This window comes from Carassius carassius, chromosome 12 (genome assembly GCF_963082965.1).
Source record: "Carassius carassius chromosome 12, fCarCar2.1, whole genome shotgun sequence".
NCBI classification, from domain to species: Eukaryota; Metazoa; Chordata; class Actinopteri; order Cypriniformes; family Cyprinidae; genus Carassius; species Carassius carassius.
Window position 1 is genome coordinate 15,650,731 of NC_081766.1, and position 16,131 is coordinate 15,666,861.

Here is a 16,131-nt window from a genome sequence, read left to right on the forward strand (position 1 = left end):
AACTGCAAGGCTGCTTTACATGTGAGTCAGATGTCCTCCAGGGAGGTCCTTGGCCAAGAAAAATTATATATGGTGTCCAGACCTTCTGCTGTCAGACTATATTGAAAGTTATGGAATACGCTACATGATTTTAAAAATCTGAACAGATTTTAAAACACTAGACTTCATACTTGCTGACTTAATAAATGGTTACACAAAAATGGGCATCATACACTAAACAACTAAAAATCACACCCTACCAGACTTTCACATTGCTAAATGAAAACAAAATGTGTTTTATAATCGGCTCAAAATATAAATCTACTCTGACTGAATGAATTCCAAGTCTGAAGCCAAAAAAAGTCTTAATAGGCAGTGTCTACCCATCATACATTACGCGATTTTCTGTGGAATCACTCTGAATTCTGCAACTAGGACTGAGTTGATCAGACTGCAAATTGGGGACAAAACATCTTGACAAAACTCGTCTACTATTTCAGCCTTAAGTCCAAATGCCTAGAAAAATGCTCGCGAAGTCGCGTTAGCCTGGAGAGTAACCATAGCAACTGTATGCGTTAAAAGCCGCTCCGTGTGTGTGTGTGTGTGTGTGTGTGTGTGTGTGTATGTGTGTGTGTGTGTGTGTGTGTGTGTGTGTGTGTACACAGAGCACATCATGGATCGTGGTATCTTAAATGCTGCATCGTCCATCCTTTAATTAATTATAGAGAATTAATCTCTTTTGCATCTCTCAAGCAAGTCTATTATTGAAGTCAATTCACGACAGCCCACTTGTTGACGGTTTGACGCCATCTGTTCCAATGCCCGATCCCAAACAGCAAGGGGAGTTTAAAACCTGAGGCATAATGAGCTCATGGCTATCAAAATGTTATAGCTGCGAACGTCAGAGCCTTGCTGATTTATCTTTTATAACGTATTTTTGTGGGCAATGTGCCTCATTAATGCATATGATCCTTACCTGGCAGCAGCTGCTGGTGTAATATGCTTCTTTTCTCCCCCTTAGACTTGAATCAATACAATATCTTAACACCATTCAGTGTGTGTGCGTGGTGTGTCTCATAGTGGCTGTTTTTCAAGGCGAGTGACTCGCTTTATGTGTAAGCGGCGAGCAGAGGGCGTGTCAACAATACAGCGCCGTACTCAAGGGTGCCAATAAATTCACTAACGACGCCAGTTAGCCCCCTCAGCACAATAAGTCCGATGGCACTGGAGCGTTGATATATGAAGCTCCGGCGCGACTTGTTTATGGCAGATCTTCTGCATAGTGCACAATGAGCCACACTAATGAACTGAGAGTAGGAGCTTTCCGTGGTGCTGAACCATTAGCGTATGGAAGATAACGGTTTTTATTAAAGTTTATTTTAGTTTATATTCGGTTTGTTGAACTCCTGTTCAAAATATCAAACATGGAAGTGTTTTATCCTCTCCAGTTAATGCAAAATTGCACATTTTTATTGTCTAGATTCAAATGCGTCAATACAGCCTAGGCTATATCCATGTGTTTTTGCAAGGGTTGTACGTTACAAACGCAGGATACACATCGGACGCGACCGATCCCGCGACCGATCCCGCGCCTCGCCGCAACGGCTTCAGTCTGTCTTCAGTAGAACGTTCACTAACACGGACCAATCAGCTGTTAGCTCGATGACATCAATAACTCTAAAATGGATGGATAACAATACATATAACTGTAACGGAAAACAATTGGTAGGCATAATACAAATGTACTTAATTATATAATAATTAATTATTAATATTGTTAGCATGAACTGCATATATATATATATATATATATATATGATTTAAAAAAAGTTATTTAAACCAGAAACTACTTAAATTAAAATTTAACAAATAAAACTGACATCGATATGATATTTGCATATAAAATAATTGTATTTCAGTCTGAGCTGAATAAAGAGGCTGCAGTAGCTGTGCATCACCACAACAGACGCAAAGGGTTTACTTTTGACGAGCTGCTCGCGTCCAGTGGACAGTGTTCAGTTCAGGGTGGAATTCAAAACGGCACGTTTATAAATGCCATACCAACCGAGCGGTCACCTATTTAATATACCGCTGCAGTAGACAGTTTTTTCTTTCTTTTTTTTTATTTTTTTTTTTATTTTTTTGCCCGAATGCGGAGTTAGCAGAGGGCTGTGCTGCAATAGCTTGATAATCTAACACCATGATGTGCGTCTTAAGAAGAGTTGCAAAGCAATGATGTCATAGTTTTAAGTAGGAGCCATGGGAGAGCATATGGTTCGTACCCGCCACCGAAAGGAAGTGTTGCTTTGTTATGAGCAGGCGGCGCTGTAGCTGGCGGAAGAGGAGGTCGCCCAGCCCAGTGTCTCTTCGACTGGAATAGAGAACCCGAGGAGAAGACGCGAAAACGGTGAGAAGACAAAGCTGCTACAATGGCCGCGAAATCGGACGGGGTGCTAAAGATGAAGAAGAGCGATGTAGCATTTACGCCTTTGCAGAATTCGGATCACTCGGGATCAGTTCAAGGGCTAGCTCCGGGTTCGCAGCCGGATTCTGGAACCGGAGAGGCGGACTTCGTCAACGGGGAGTCGCGGTGCTGTGGCTCAAATTCGACCTGTCTCCGCCTCGACAGGGAGCAGCAGAAATACATGGTCTGGGACTGTCTGTGGATCCTCGCCGCAGTGACGGTGTATTTCGCGGATGTGGGCACTGATATTTGGCTTTCGGTCGACTATTACCTCCGCCGCGACTACTGGTGGTTTGGGCTTACGCTGTTTTTTGTGGTGCTCGGCTCGTTCTCCGTGCAGGTCTTCAGTTTCCGTTGGTTCGTCCATGATTTCAGCACCGAGGAGAGCTCCGGCGGCGACGGCAGCGCGGCAAACTGCTCCCACATGGACGGGAAGCTGCTCAGCTGCTCCGCTTCGCACGGAGACGTTGGAGCCCACCCGACTACGCCTCAAAGACAGGCGTCCACAGCGAGCAAGAGCAACACCACAAGTAACAGCAGCAACAGCGCTACCGCAGCCCGGACTAGTAAGACACGCTCAGCGTCCTGTTCCCTCTGTATCTGGATATTGCAGTCCGTCATTCACATCTTACAGCTCGGACAAATCTGGAGGTGAGCTTGAGAAGGGCTTTATTTTCAATGGCACTTGTGATTTGACGAGTCGAGGTCGGGTATTTATTGCTTGTCCTCTTTAAAATGTAGCACCTATTTTGTTTAGAGCAGCGTGCTTGAATGACATTCTAAGCGTGTTCTTGAGTTTGGAATGGGTGACACGTTAAGGCCTACACACACATTGTGTGGGCTGGAGAGCTAATTTATCATCCTATTTTTACTGTAAAGCTCATAATCATGGAGTATCTGGTATAAAATTGCTTCTTATCTTCTCTTGCAGTGAGAGAAGGGTAGTATGTGGTGTTGTATTTGTAGATGACCTGACTTGTTACAAAATTAAAAAGATTTCTGGATTGAATGAAGCTCAAATGACTAAAGAGTTAGTGAGGATAGTAGATGTTCATTGACCCATTCCATTTAAATCCATTATTAATGTAATTGAGAATTAACCTCATAGGGAAATAAAGACTATTAGTGGGCGATTGATCGCCTTGTATGAAAAGTAGTTGCAAATATTTCCCTGGTGGCATCTTATGGTGCATAAGGTTATTGGCTCACCCATGGAGTTGTATTCTCTCTGCAGGTCAATACATTAATTTGCCCATGGTTGTACTCAAAGCTTACATCAGTGACAGAGTTAATGAACAGGATTGTGGAAACCTATTGGGTTTCACAGCGTCAGCCCATCAGGGTCTTCAGAAGCCTGAATGAGTTCTGATCAGCATGTTCAAAAGAGTTATATATCCATTTACTCTTAAGTCTTTGACCCTGAAGATTGTGTTTGGATGCTGTCCAAACAGTAAAGGATGAGGAGTTGCTATATTGGAAGCAGGCCATCAAAGCTGTGTCTGATATATAACAGGGATTGCATAGACAAGGTACATCGTAATCAGTCTTAAAGATCCCATTATGAAATCACACGATGCTGTCTTTACTTACAGATGTGTTTTTTTCAAACTGTTGTACAGCTGCTTTGGTTTTCTGTGCCCCGTCAGCTCTGTGTTTGAAGAATGTTGTTTGGCAAGAGTTGCTAATTGAATAAAAGCTAGAGGAAAAAATGAATGGAATGACTTAATAGCCCACTTCACAAAATTATAGGCCATAACCTCACCAATGCAGCCCAAATCCTGCAAAGTGCTCTGAACGCTTGAGCACTTCACCTGGGTATTTTCGTAAAACATCAGTATTGTTTTGCTTCCTGAGAAGTGGCTGATTTGGAGGGTTGCTTCCATACATTTTTAATTTTTTTCCCTTTTCTTTCTTTCTTTAATTTTTTTTTTTTTTGTCATCTTGGTGCTGTCACATGGTGTATGGTGACAGGAATGAAACTGACAAAGTTGTGCAGTTGTGTGCTTTCAGACAGGGAGGATGGTTGAGACATGCACTGCACGTGGCACTGTGCAAAAGGTTCACAAGTCTGGGGACATCACACAAAGCAAAGCAATTTAAAAATAGCATGCTTTGCTAGTTAAGTTCTTGATATTCAACAAAGGAAATATATTAGGCTGAGAGCTAGAATTGGAGTTTGATTGTGCAAGGTGAAGGTGTCATATATTGATGTATACATATTTATGTATTTCCATACTAATGTAAAGAGAAAATCCTAACAGTGGGAATATGCCTTTTGAGTGTTGCTTAAAAGTAGTTAAAAGTGCTTGCTTATATATATATGACCTTTAATTCAAAGGAATATACCTGCATGCATAAATAGATTTCAGGTCGACATAATAGCAAGTTTTTGTTGTGTTGTTGCTGAATCAAGCCATACTGTACTGATCTGGGCAGTAGCTCTGTTTTTCTCTTCATCGTGGTGCTGAGAAATTGAATACTGTATGTGTGATCGTATATTGTGAGTATATCCACATCAGTAACCGTGCAGAGAAATCTGTGCATGTAGGTATAGCTCTTAAAAATAAAGATTCTTTAACATCCATTGAAAGGTTTTTTATAGTGGCAAAAAAGTAGTTTTTAGTCTTAAAAGCTTTATTTTAATAATATTACTATACCAAACTATGTTCTTCTTGAAATACTACTGGCACCACTACTCTCAGTGTTAAGAATAATTTGGCTCCAATTGTGAAAAAGCCTGTTTAGACAAAGTCAGACTATTTGCATAAAGTTATATTACTTGTAAAGGGCTTGGAAGTACGAAAGTAAATTAAGCTGGTGTTCTAAAATAAAAGCCACACTATCATACAAAATTTCAGTGATCACACTAACTGGTTTACTGCCACTTAAAATAGACTACTTTGAACAGCAGATGTCAACTCTGATACTTGACCTGCATTAAAGACTCTGTGTAGATAATGTACTTTCATTTGCTTTTACTTAAGTTTTTTTTATTTTTTTATTTTATTTTATTTTTTTACTAGGCCATATACTCAGCCCTTTTTTTGTGGGTGGTGGTGGGGTATACTTAAGTGCATCATCCATGTGTTTAAAATGTATTTTCAGTGTGAAATCACATTTTCCGTGTGATCACACTGCTCGCACTATAAGCTAAAAATGGCATAGAACAGTGCATAAGTAGGCACATTGGGAATTTGGGATGCATCTTAAGAAAACATTTACATTTTGTCCACGATAATAATCAGCAGTTGTGTATTTTCAAATATTATTTTCAATGACAACGCTGCTGGAGCTGTAGAGTAATTTATAGGGCGCATGTCCTGATCGGATTTGAAAATTTCCTGTCTTCCAAAGCAGTCTCATGGCAATTCTTGGCTACTTTGTTTTGCTGAATTGGTGGCCAGTTCATATGAATTCGTATTTATATTCCTATTTAAAACTTGACTCTTCCGTAGTTACATCACGTACTATGACCGACGGAAAATGAAAAGTTGCAATTTTCTAGACCGATATGACTAGAAACTATATTCACATTCTGGCGTAATAATCAAGGAACTGCCTGAAAATAGTCCCCAGTTAGTTTGTATAGTTGCAGCAATAGCAGAGTGGCTGGGGACTATTTTCAGGTGCTGCATAATATCACTGCGCCTGCTGCACCCAAGGTACGGCAGCAAAGTTCCTTGATTAGGAAAAATATCACTGTTTGGTCATTTTTGAGTGAGATGCTAACGTCTAATCTGATTCAATGATTTATGCTAAGCTAAGCCTAAAAAATGCTACCGGCAGACCCAGAGATCGGCTGAATGGATTCGAAAACGGTAAAACACAAATGTTTAACTCTAGGGGAGTTGGAAAATAAGTAGATTTTAAAAAAGTGAAGTTTTTTATTTTTTATTTATTTAACCTTTATTTAACCAGGAAGTCCCTTGAGATAGAATCTCTTTTTCGAGGGAGACCTGGCCAAGACGGCACACCAGTTACAATTTAAATACAAATACAACATAGTGTTCCTGAAGTGTTCCTGTAAAGTCATGCGTTTTCATGCAGTTCACATTGTAAAAATGGATCCTTTTATTTACTGCTGTCAGGCTTATTAGGCATAAGATGGAATTCTTATCTCCTTACTTCAGTTTAAGACCAATGTATATCTACACGATGCATATCTACAGATAAACCACTCTCTTACAAATAGTATATTTCCATCATATGTCTTACAAGCTAATTATTTTTAATTGCAGGTAATAATTAAATCCACTTAAAATTTTGAAAGTCATTCTATATCTGTTTCTGCATGTGGAGTCTTGCTGATTGCACTCCAAATGAGCGTGCACCAAACCACAGTGTGCATGCTACTTGTTGTTGACTACATGCTGTGTATATGTATGCATATAGGTCTGAATAAAGTATGAAGCATTTCTATTCGCACAGTAGGGGTCTACTTGGTGCTGGGGTTGTAATCCATGCCTGTACTTAACACCCCATGCTTTTCCACTCCATGATCACCATATATTTGTGTGGTCAAGAATGCCTGCAGGTCACATAAAAAAATATTTAAAATTATTGCAGTATTGGAGTAGGTTTTATAAGGGGTGTTCGATGATGAAAAAAATTCTCTCTCTCATATACATATATATATATATATCGCATATCTTTTATACAACAATTATGATATTATCGTAGACTATATATCGCACACCTCTACATTTTACAAGAAAATTCTATTTCAGTCTTTCTACTTTAAAATGTGATGTTTAATTCAGTGTTACTTGCTGTTTCTTTGTAATGATTTGTGAAATTTACCAGCAATCAAAATGTCTCGGTTATTACAAAATGTTACTTAGCCCAGAAAGATTTATTCTTTTCAAATAAAGTTTTTTAAGTCATTGAGTGAAAATACCTTTATCACAATGCCAGTTTTTTTTTTCTAATATCATGCAGCATTAGTGTAGACATTTCTCTTCCATGCAGTTACTCAGCTAACATATTATGGATTTTGATATTGATTTAATACAGAAACATTAACAGTGTAGGACTTTATTGTCCTTTAATTGATTATGGTCTAAGATGGAAGTGACCAAAGAGAGATAATAACCGTATAATAAGTCCTCATCACTCCTATAAAAAAGCTTTTTTCTAAGCAACAGCTCTCCAGTTATCTCAGCCTGCATTACCATATTAAGTTAAACATGGAGATTTATGCCAATGAGTGTGATTTTATGTATATTAATGCAAACAAATGGAATAGCTGAGCCAGGCCATTGCTATTTAACTCCGTCCATGTCACCCATGCTCCCACCCACATTGTCTGCCACATCTCATTGAGAGAAAGCAACATGTAGACCAATTTAAAAGCACAGTGGCAGGCATCAGCAAGAAGGAACATGCATTCAGACAGATTTCATAAGTACTCATTTAATTCTGCTCTTATATTTTGAGCTGAGATCCTCTGTGAAGTGCATTCTCTGAAAGATGTCAACACACCAGTCAGGCGAGCATTAATAATCAGATGTTTTTATTCACATCGCACTTTTCATGAATTACACTCCAAGCAACAGTAAATCAAAACAGAGTCAATCTACCTAAATGTCTGAATAAAATACAAAGAAAAACACAATAATGCAATAACACTTGTCAAAAAAAAAAGTAATAAAAGAAAAACAAACGATTTAGTTTGTAGCGGTAGGAATGAACAGCAAAAATATATTCATCTTTAGTGAGTAAACCGAGCTTGAGAAGATAAAAGCTTATTATCACTCTTTTAGTATCACATAATAATAAAAAAGACATGACTGTAATGACTCTAACAGCTCTCACGTGAGAGGTCAGACAGATCAGATCTGTGTATAGTTGCTTACAGCCGAGCTGGGAACTTGTAGTGAGAATCAAAACTATAATACACATTGGGCCATCATCTAACAATGCAAACATTTAACACAACTCAACTTGGATGCCATTAACATGAATTCCACAGAGAAATGGGATGATTGACTATGTGAGGGGGTCATTTCATTCCAGCAGTAGTAGAAATAATGAACAGTTGTCTTTCACAGGTTTGCAGTTGGTTGGCAGATTTTAAGGTTTCAGAGAAGTGTGTGGATATTTCACTGAATCATAAGAATTTAGTAGTTTGGGTGAGGTCTCATCCTAACATATATCATGACATATAAAATATATATTTAAAAAAAATACCTGAACTTGTCGGTGGTCACTAATCACCATACATTAAAAGAAAAAAAATCTCTCAGAAATTTTGTAACCATCTAGTCCTGAAAAACCCACAAATGCCTGTACATATACATATACAGACTGTATATGCGATCCATTTAGCCTCCTTAATACATTAATTAAACAGTCAAATTCCATACTGCTGCTACAAGTAGGTCATTTAAATGCAATGTGCTTGCTTCGAATTGTGATTATTGTACATTAAACTTAAGTGTTCACTTAATCAATGTCAGTCAATTTAGACATTGGGCAGTCAATATAGACATTGGGATTAAAATCAGCTGAATTCAGTGCAGGAGCAATAAGTTAAACTCTTATTATTCTATTTTAAACTGAGTTCCTCAAATTAGAGTTAGCCTTTAAACATAGTCTAAAAATATGAAACAAAACATGCATGTGAAAAAAAGAATGTCAAGTGTCAAATAGCAGTTTTGTTGACTAGTTGACTTGTCTTGCACATCCCTAAAACAAACACACACACACACATCTGATACACAATTTGATATCTCTGAAAGAAGTGTTCAAAAGGCTTCTTTTTTAACAGTTATATTGGGAATATTATTACCGTTTTTTTTTTTCATTTTAATATAATATGTAATATATGTAATATATGTTAAAATGTAATTTTTTCCTAAAAAATAATTTTTCAGTAGCCATTACTTCAGTCCTCAGTGTCACATGATTCTTCAGAAAAATAATAATAATTCAAATAAGATTTAGGTTGATTTAAGATTAAGATAAGTAGAAAGATTATTATTATTAATGATGAACAAATTTGTGCTGCTTAATATTTTTGTGTAAAAAAAAATAATACTTTGATCAATGGAAAGTTTAAAAGAACAGCATTTATTTGAAATGTAAGTCTAAATGTCTTGGTTAAAAAATCCCTAGCATAAATGGTCTTGATGGCGCTTCTGTGCGAGCCTGTTGGCTGTTATGTCTCCTGTCACTATTGATAAATATTGATGAAATGCTATAGTTGTCGGTTGAGACATTTTAAAGTACTTTAGACTCCTTTTGATTTTTTTCCTTTGTAGGGCGGTAAAGAAAGAATCTGTGTCATCTCTCAAGATACATTCTTGCTTTTAATAATCTGATTGGTGATGACTACATTGGTGGGCCCAAATGCTCGGGCTGATGCAAGTAAGGCACAGCATCTCTCAGGGTAGATAAAATAACTGGTTTCTAATTTCTGGATCATAAATCTGGTCTGTATTTCCCCTGAATGCATTTGCTTGGAGCGCTGGGCATGACAGGTCCCACCTGCAGCCATTGTTTGAGTGTGTAGTGTGCCGTGTGCTACTGCTGATGACCTGTTTTCTCTGAGCTGGCCGCTCAGGAGACATCAGGAAGCATCTCACCAGACGCAGCCCTGCAGTCCACCCTTGACTGGCATGTCCTATCGCACGCCCACACCCATACAATTATAATTAATGTTTGAAAATGTAATTATGAATGTGAGCATGGCTCATTTAACAAACAAACAAGTTCAAAATGATGCCATCTGTAATGTATATTTATGCAGAACAGGACCAGAGTGGATGCATTAGTGGACTGATCCTCTGCAAAAGCCTTCCTCGCCTTTCTCCTGTCTCTGAGAAATGGCCCATAACTGGAGGGTGTTACATGTTAATGATATGTATTTTTATACAAGCCAAACCCTCAGAATAAGCTTTGAGTTAATCGTCCTGTTCCTCAGGAAGACGGTTTATTGACATTTTTTAATGTGGGAAGATTGTATCATTTTCTGTGGATGGATATGAAGTCTGATATTGCATGTCTCTGACAATATCCCCCTTTTGTTTCCTTTAAGTGTGTTGTGTGTTGTGTGATCCAGACCAGATGATAATTGGTCCTCATTATGTGCCTGCAATTTAAACCATCTCTACATGCTTACAGGCTTTTATGCCCTCCGTTGTGCTTTAATGCTTACTGAATTGTGTTTAATATTGTATTGAATACAATGGCCTGCCCTTATGTATGTATGTGAGTGGTAAAAAATTATTGCTGATTGCTAGAGTTTAAAACAAACCATTTTTAATAAGCTGTGAAATTGCTACAGATTCAGATATAGAGATGACAGAATGGCTGTCTGGAGCTGTACTTTAATGAAGGAGGTACAGGAGATGACCTGTTGAACCTTATAATAATGAAAACAACTGTTTGGGGCTCAATACCTGGATGAACAGTCTTTGTTTTGCTCAAAGGTGAAAGGAAGTGAGAAGGTGTAAATGGAGCCCCCTTCAGAAGACAAAGTCAATAAAGAGGCGCTCTGTGCCCTTCCCTTATCCAGATCCTCTGGGATTCGACTTCAGGATGGGTTTCTCTGAGAAATGTGCTTGTGGATGGTGATCAGATGAAGATCAAGATGCTGATACCAAAGTTAAATCTTACTTAATTAATAATCTGTTTCTTATCGCCACACTTTGTCAGGTCATCTGTTGACTCTGCAAAAAGAAGAGAAGAGCAGTAAGCTGTGCACTCCTGCGGCTCAAATGAATGTTGTTTAAATGGTCTCCGGGTGCATGTTTGCATTGAAATGCTCTGTTTTGTTTGGCTGAATGCTGGTGACAAGAGACATTTAATGCTACAAATACAAGCAAGGCTCGGCACGGGTTGCCCACCTTGGATGAATATTTAACATTGCATGCTGTGAGAGACCTGACTGCCATTTCTTGCATTATTTACCACATTCTGGCTTGTCTGTAATGCTCATGGGGTGCATGGCTTAAAGTGACCGAAAAACACCAGCACCAAACCACATGGCTTAATCCGAACATGAACAGAATATAACAAAGTGTGTATCTTCTAAGCCAGCTTGCAGTTTAACTCAATTTCATTTCCACTATGAGTAGATCTTAGAGCAGCAGCTTTAAATGTAAGTCATAAGATTCATATAAATTATTACTAAATTAGAAAATTATTATTAAAATATTCATTTCATATTATTTCATCAAAACATTCATATTATTTGCAAAAAGTTAGTCTCCGATTTGCCAAGCTGCTAAAGTCTTCAATTAAAAGTAAGAAATTTCTGTATGGACAAAATTATCTTATTTTTAAAGCCAAATTATCTGAACATGCTACGCTATACAGACATGAATTATTTTGTAGATATTATCTTATTGTGTCCATTTTTTCCAATTGTATCCATTGTATCCACATATCTGAGACAAAGCTAATAGTAAAAGCATAATTGGGGATTCTGTTATTATTAGATATAAAAGAATAACTTATGAGAGATGAAGAGTGAATGAATAGTCTGTAATTTTTATGGTAGGTTTATAAAGGTTAGAAATTGATTTGCATTTCAGTGAGTGAAATGAGTATTTGATCCCCAAGCAAAACATGACTTAGTACTTGGTGCAGAAACCCTTGTTAGCAAGCACAGAGGTAAGACTTTTCTTATAGTTGGTCACCAGGTTTACACACATCTCAGGAGGGATTTTGATCCACTCCTCTTTACAGATGCTCTCTAAATCCTTAAGGTTTCTTGGCTGTCATTTGGCAAGTCGAAGTTTCAGCTCCCTCCACAGATTTTCTACAGGATTGAGGTCTGGACACTGGCTAGGCCACTCCATGACCTTAATGTGCTTCTTCTTGAGCCACTCTTTTGTTGCCTTGGTGGTATGTTTTTGGTCATTGTAATCCTTGAAGATCTGGCTGAGGGAAGGAGGTTCTCGTCCAAGATTTTACAGTACAATGCCCTGTCCATTTGCCCCTCATTGTGGTGAAGTTGTCCTGTACCCTTAGCAGAAAAACAGCCCCGAAGCATAATGTTTCCACCTCCGTGCTTGACTGTAAGGATGATGTCATAGTCAGCATTTCTCTCCCTCCAAACATGGCGAGTCGAGTTAATCCCAAAGAGCTCAATTTTGGTCTCATCTGAGCACAGCTCTTTCTCCCAAGCCTTCTCTGTATCATTTTGATGTTCTTTGGCAAACTTTAAACAGGCGTGTACATGTGCCTTCTTGAGCAGGGGACCTTGTGGGATTTCAGTCCATTGCAGCGTAGTGTGTTACCAATGGTTTGCTTGGTGACTGTGGTCCCAACTGCCTTAAGATAATTAAAAGCTCCTCCCGTGTAGTTCGCGGCTGATCCCTCACCTTTTCTCATGATCATCCTTACCCCATGAGGGAAGATCCTGCACGGAGCTCCAGACCGAGGCCGATTGATGGTTGTTTTGTATTTCTTCCATTTTCCAAATAATCGCACCAACAGTTGTCTCCTTCTCACCAAGCTTCTTGCTGATGGCCTTGTAGCCCACTCAAGCCTTGTGCAGATCTACAATCTTGTCTCTGACATCCTTTGACAGCTCTTTGTTTTTGCTAATGGTGGTGGGAGAGGTTGGAATGGAAAATACAGATGATTTGGAGTTGACATTAGGAGTAACTTCATAAAGTGAAAGGACTAATCTTGTTGTCCACATGGGCACATAACCAATCTGTGGGAGACAGAATTCTTGAGGTTGGTAAGGGATCAAATACTTATTTCACTCACTGAAATGCAAATCAATCTCTAACCTTTATATAATGTGTTTATTTCTGGATCTTTTGGTTGGTATTCTGTCTCTATCTGTTAAAATAAACTTACCATAAAAATTACAGTCCCTTCATTTCTTTGTAAGTGGGCAAATGTAATATTGTGAAATATTTAAACAACCTTTTTCAATTTTAATTTATATGAATCCTTCAAAAATCATTCTAAAATTGTTGTTTGATGCCCAAGAAAAATTTCTTCTTTATATTAGTGTTAGAAAAAAATAATAATAATAACAGTTGTGCTGCTTCATAGTTTTGTGGGAAAAAAATAATATTTTTTTCCCCATTACTCATTATAAAGTTCAATGGCATTTGTTTGAAATATAAATATATTCATGGATGGTATAAATGTCACATATGATCAATTTAATGCATACTTACTGAATAAAAGTATTGATTAAAAAAATGTCAGTGACTCCAAACTATTAAACAGTAATCTACTGTATTTGTGTATTGAGTACATTTGAATGAAATATAGTGTAACCTTCCTGCACATTTATGAAATGACTCCATGAACTCCATTAAATCAAAATGACAGTTTTGGCTTCTAGCCCATGCCTGTTAGCATCTACATCTACATGCCAATACAGTATACTGATAAAAAATAACTTAAAGGTGCCAAAGAATGCATTGAGAGAACATTTAAAATTTTTCTTTTATGTCCCCAGAGTGTGTATATGAAGTTTTATCTCAAAATAAATATAATAATCTTTTATAGCTTGTTGAAATTGCCACTTTTAGGGTATGAGTCAAAATGAGCTGTTATTTGTGTTTAAATGAAAATGAGCTGGTGCTCCTGCCTGACTTTTCGTGTGCACAACTTACTATTTCGTTCCCTCAATTTAGAAATTGTGCTCACGATTTACTACTTCGTTCCCTCGATTTGCTAAGTTGTGCACACAATTTATACATTTAGATGACGAATTAGTAAATTGTGCACACGATTTAGCAAATTGAGGAAACGAAATTGTAATAGTGTGCAAGTTTTAGAACATTGAGGAGAACAAATTAATTTTTTCTTGCATATGATGTTTGGGGCTCTGTAGACTTCACATTGCTTCCAAATGCAATTTTTTACTACCACATTCCTATTCACGACAATCCTGGTAGCATATGAAGGCAGGATTAGTGAAAACAGCCAGAGACAATGGTAGCTTTAGCAACATTAGCCTTACAGAGAGCCAAGAAGATCTTTTGGGAAAACAAAAGATGAATCAAGCGTGATGCTTACTTTGTAGTCTGGATATTTGCGCACAATGCATTGGTATCGATCCCTCTTTCAGAAGCAATCTTTGCACAACTCCAGTGCTGAGTTGAACCTTTGTTTGTGAAGCAGTCAGGTTTAAAATGTTAGCACAAATGTATAGGACTCTTCCATTTTTTTCTGGGACATTTCCTTCGAAAATGGAAGTTAACCATCATGGCCTCAGTGGTCTATGGAGACTCCTATGTTCGTTGGTGCATCCCTACACATGACACTTTTAATGGCTCTTTGGCGCTGACATTGTACCTCCAGCAGCTACAGCAAGAGAAAAGTAATGGCGGACCACAGCTTCTCACTCAGGGCTGTGTATATGCTAATAGGGCAGAGAGCATCACAAATGGGCGGGACTTTCACCGACTATGTCGTCATAGTAGTAAGAAACCTGGAACTGCTAGTGTGGAGAGACTGTTTATGAATTATTGGGATTATAAAACAATGAGTGGGTGGATTTTTACCATTATAGGCTGGTTGCTTTCACACATCTGTGTTCATATACCTTATAAAAGTGATTTTTGCATTCTATGGCACCCTTAAATTAGCTTCTACACATTTATTTGTATTATTCTAGTCTTTCTTTTACAGAAAGCTGTTCTCTTAAGATGATTTTGTGTTCTTTAATGATCTGCTGATCTCAGGTGTGTCTGTGGAGACAGAAGAGGCTTTAGTTTGGGGATTGTAAGTGATGATCAATCCATTAAGCATCAGGATCTTTCCATCTGCCCAGTTCCCAAGATTATGTGCTTAAGTCAAATGTGAAGATGTGGAATAAGAGACTTTGAGATATTGAGTTCTTCCTCCTTACTGTAGTCTTGGCTATCAACTGCATTTATTAATTCGGCAGTGAGGGCAGCAGGAAGCAGGTCTCTCAAGACCAGGTACAACTTTTCACAAGGACTACTGTCAGTCAGATTGTCAAAGGCTCAGTGGCAGAAGTACTGAACCATAACTAGATATTCATTTCTATTAAAGGGTTAGTTCACCCAAGAAAATTACAATTCTGTCATCATCGTTCCAGATGTATGATTTTTTTCATTCTGTTGAATGCAAAATAAGATATTTTGAAGAATGTCGGTAACCAGACAGTTGCTGGTAGGCAAAGGCTCTCTCTCTTCTCTCTTCTCTCTCTCTTCTCTCTCTCTCTCTCTCTCTCTCTCTCTCTCTCTCTATATATATATATATATATATATATATATATATATATATATATATATATATATATATACAGTACAGACCAAAAGTTTGGACACACCTTCTCATTCAAAGAGTTTTCTTTATTTTCATGACTATGAAAATTGTAGATTCACACTGAAGGCATCAAAACTATGAATTAACACATGTGGAAATGAATTATATACATAACAAAAAAGTGTGAAACAACTGAAAATATGTCATATTCTAGGTTCTTCAAAGTAGCCACCTTTTGCTTTGATTACTGCTTTGCACACTCTTGGCATTCTCTTGATGAGCTTCAAGAGGTAGTCACCTGAAATGGTCTTCCAACAGTCTTGAAGGAGTTCCCCGAGAGATGCTTAGCACTTGTTGGCCCTTTTGCCTTCTGTCTGCGGTCCAGCTCACCCCTAAACCATCTCGATTGGGTTCAGGTCCGGTGAATGTGGAGGCCAGGTCATCTGGCGCAGCACCCCATCACTCTCCTTCTT

The 16,131-nt window shown here is 38.0% G+C and overlaps 1 protein-coding gene across 1 annotated transcript in view; it reads left to right on the forward strand.

Annotated features, from left to right (window-relative positions):
• Positions 1–1,824: 1,824 nt before the first annotated feature.
• LOC132154908 (XK-related protein 4-like) overlaps positions 1,825–16,131 on the forward strand; it is a 56,616-nt gene continuing 42,309 nt past the window's right edge. Inside the window, exon 1 of the mRNA XM_059563632.1 lies at positions 1,825–3,094. Coding sequence (XP_059419615.1) covers positions 2,409–3,094 — 686 coding nt within the window. The 5' untranslated portion in view covers positions 1,825–2,408. The remainder of the gene's footprint in view (positions 3,095–16,131) is intronic.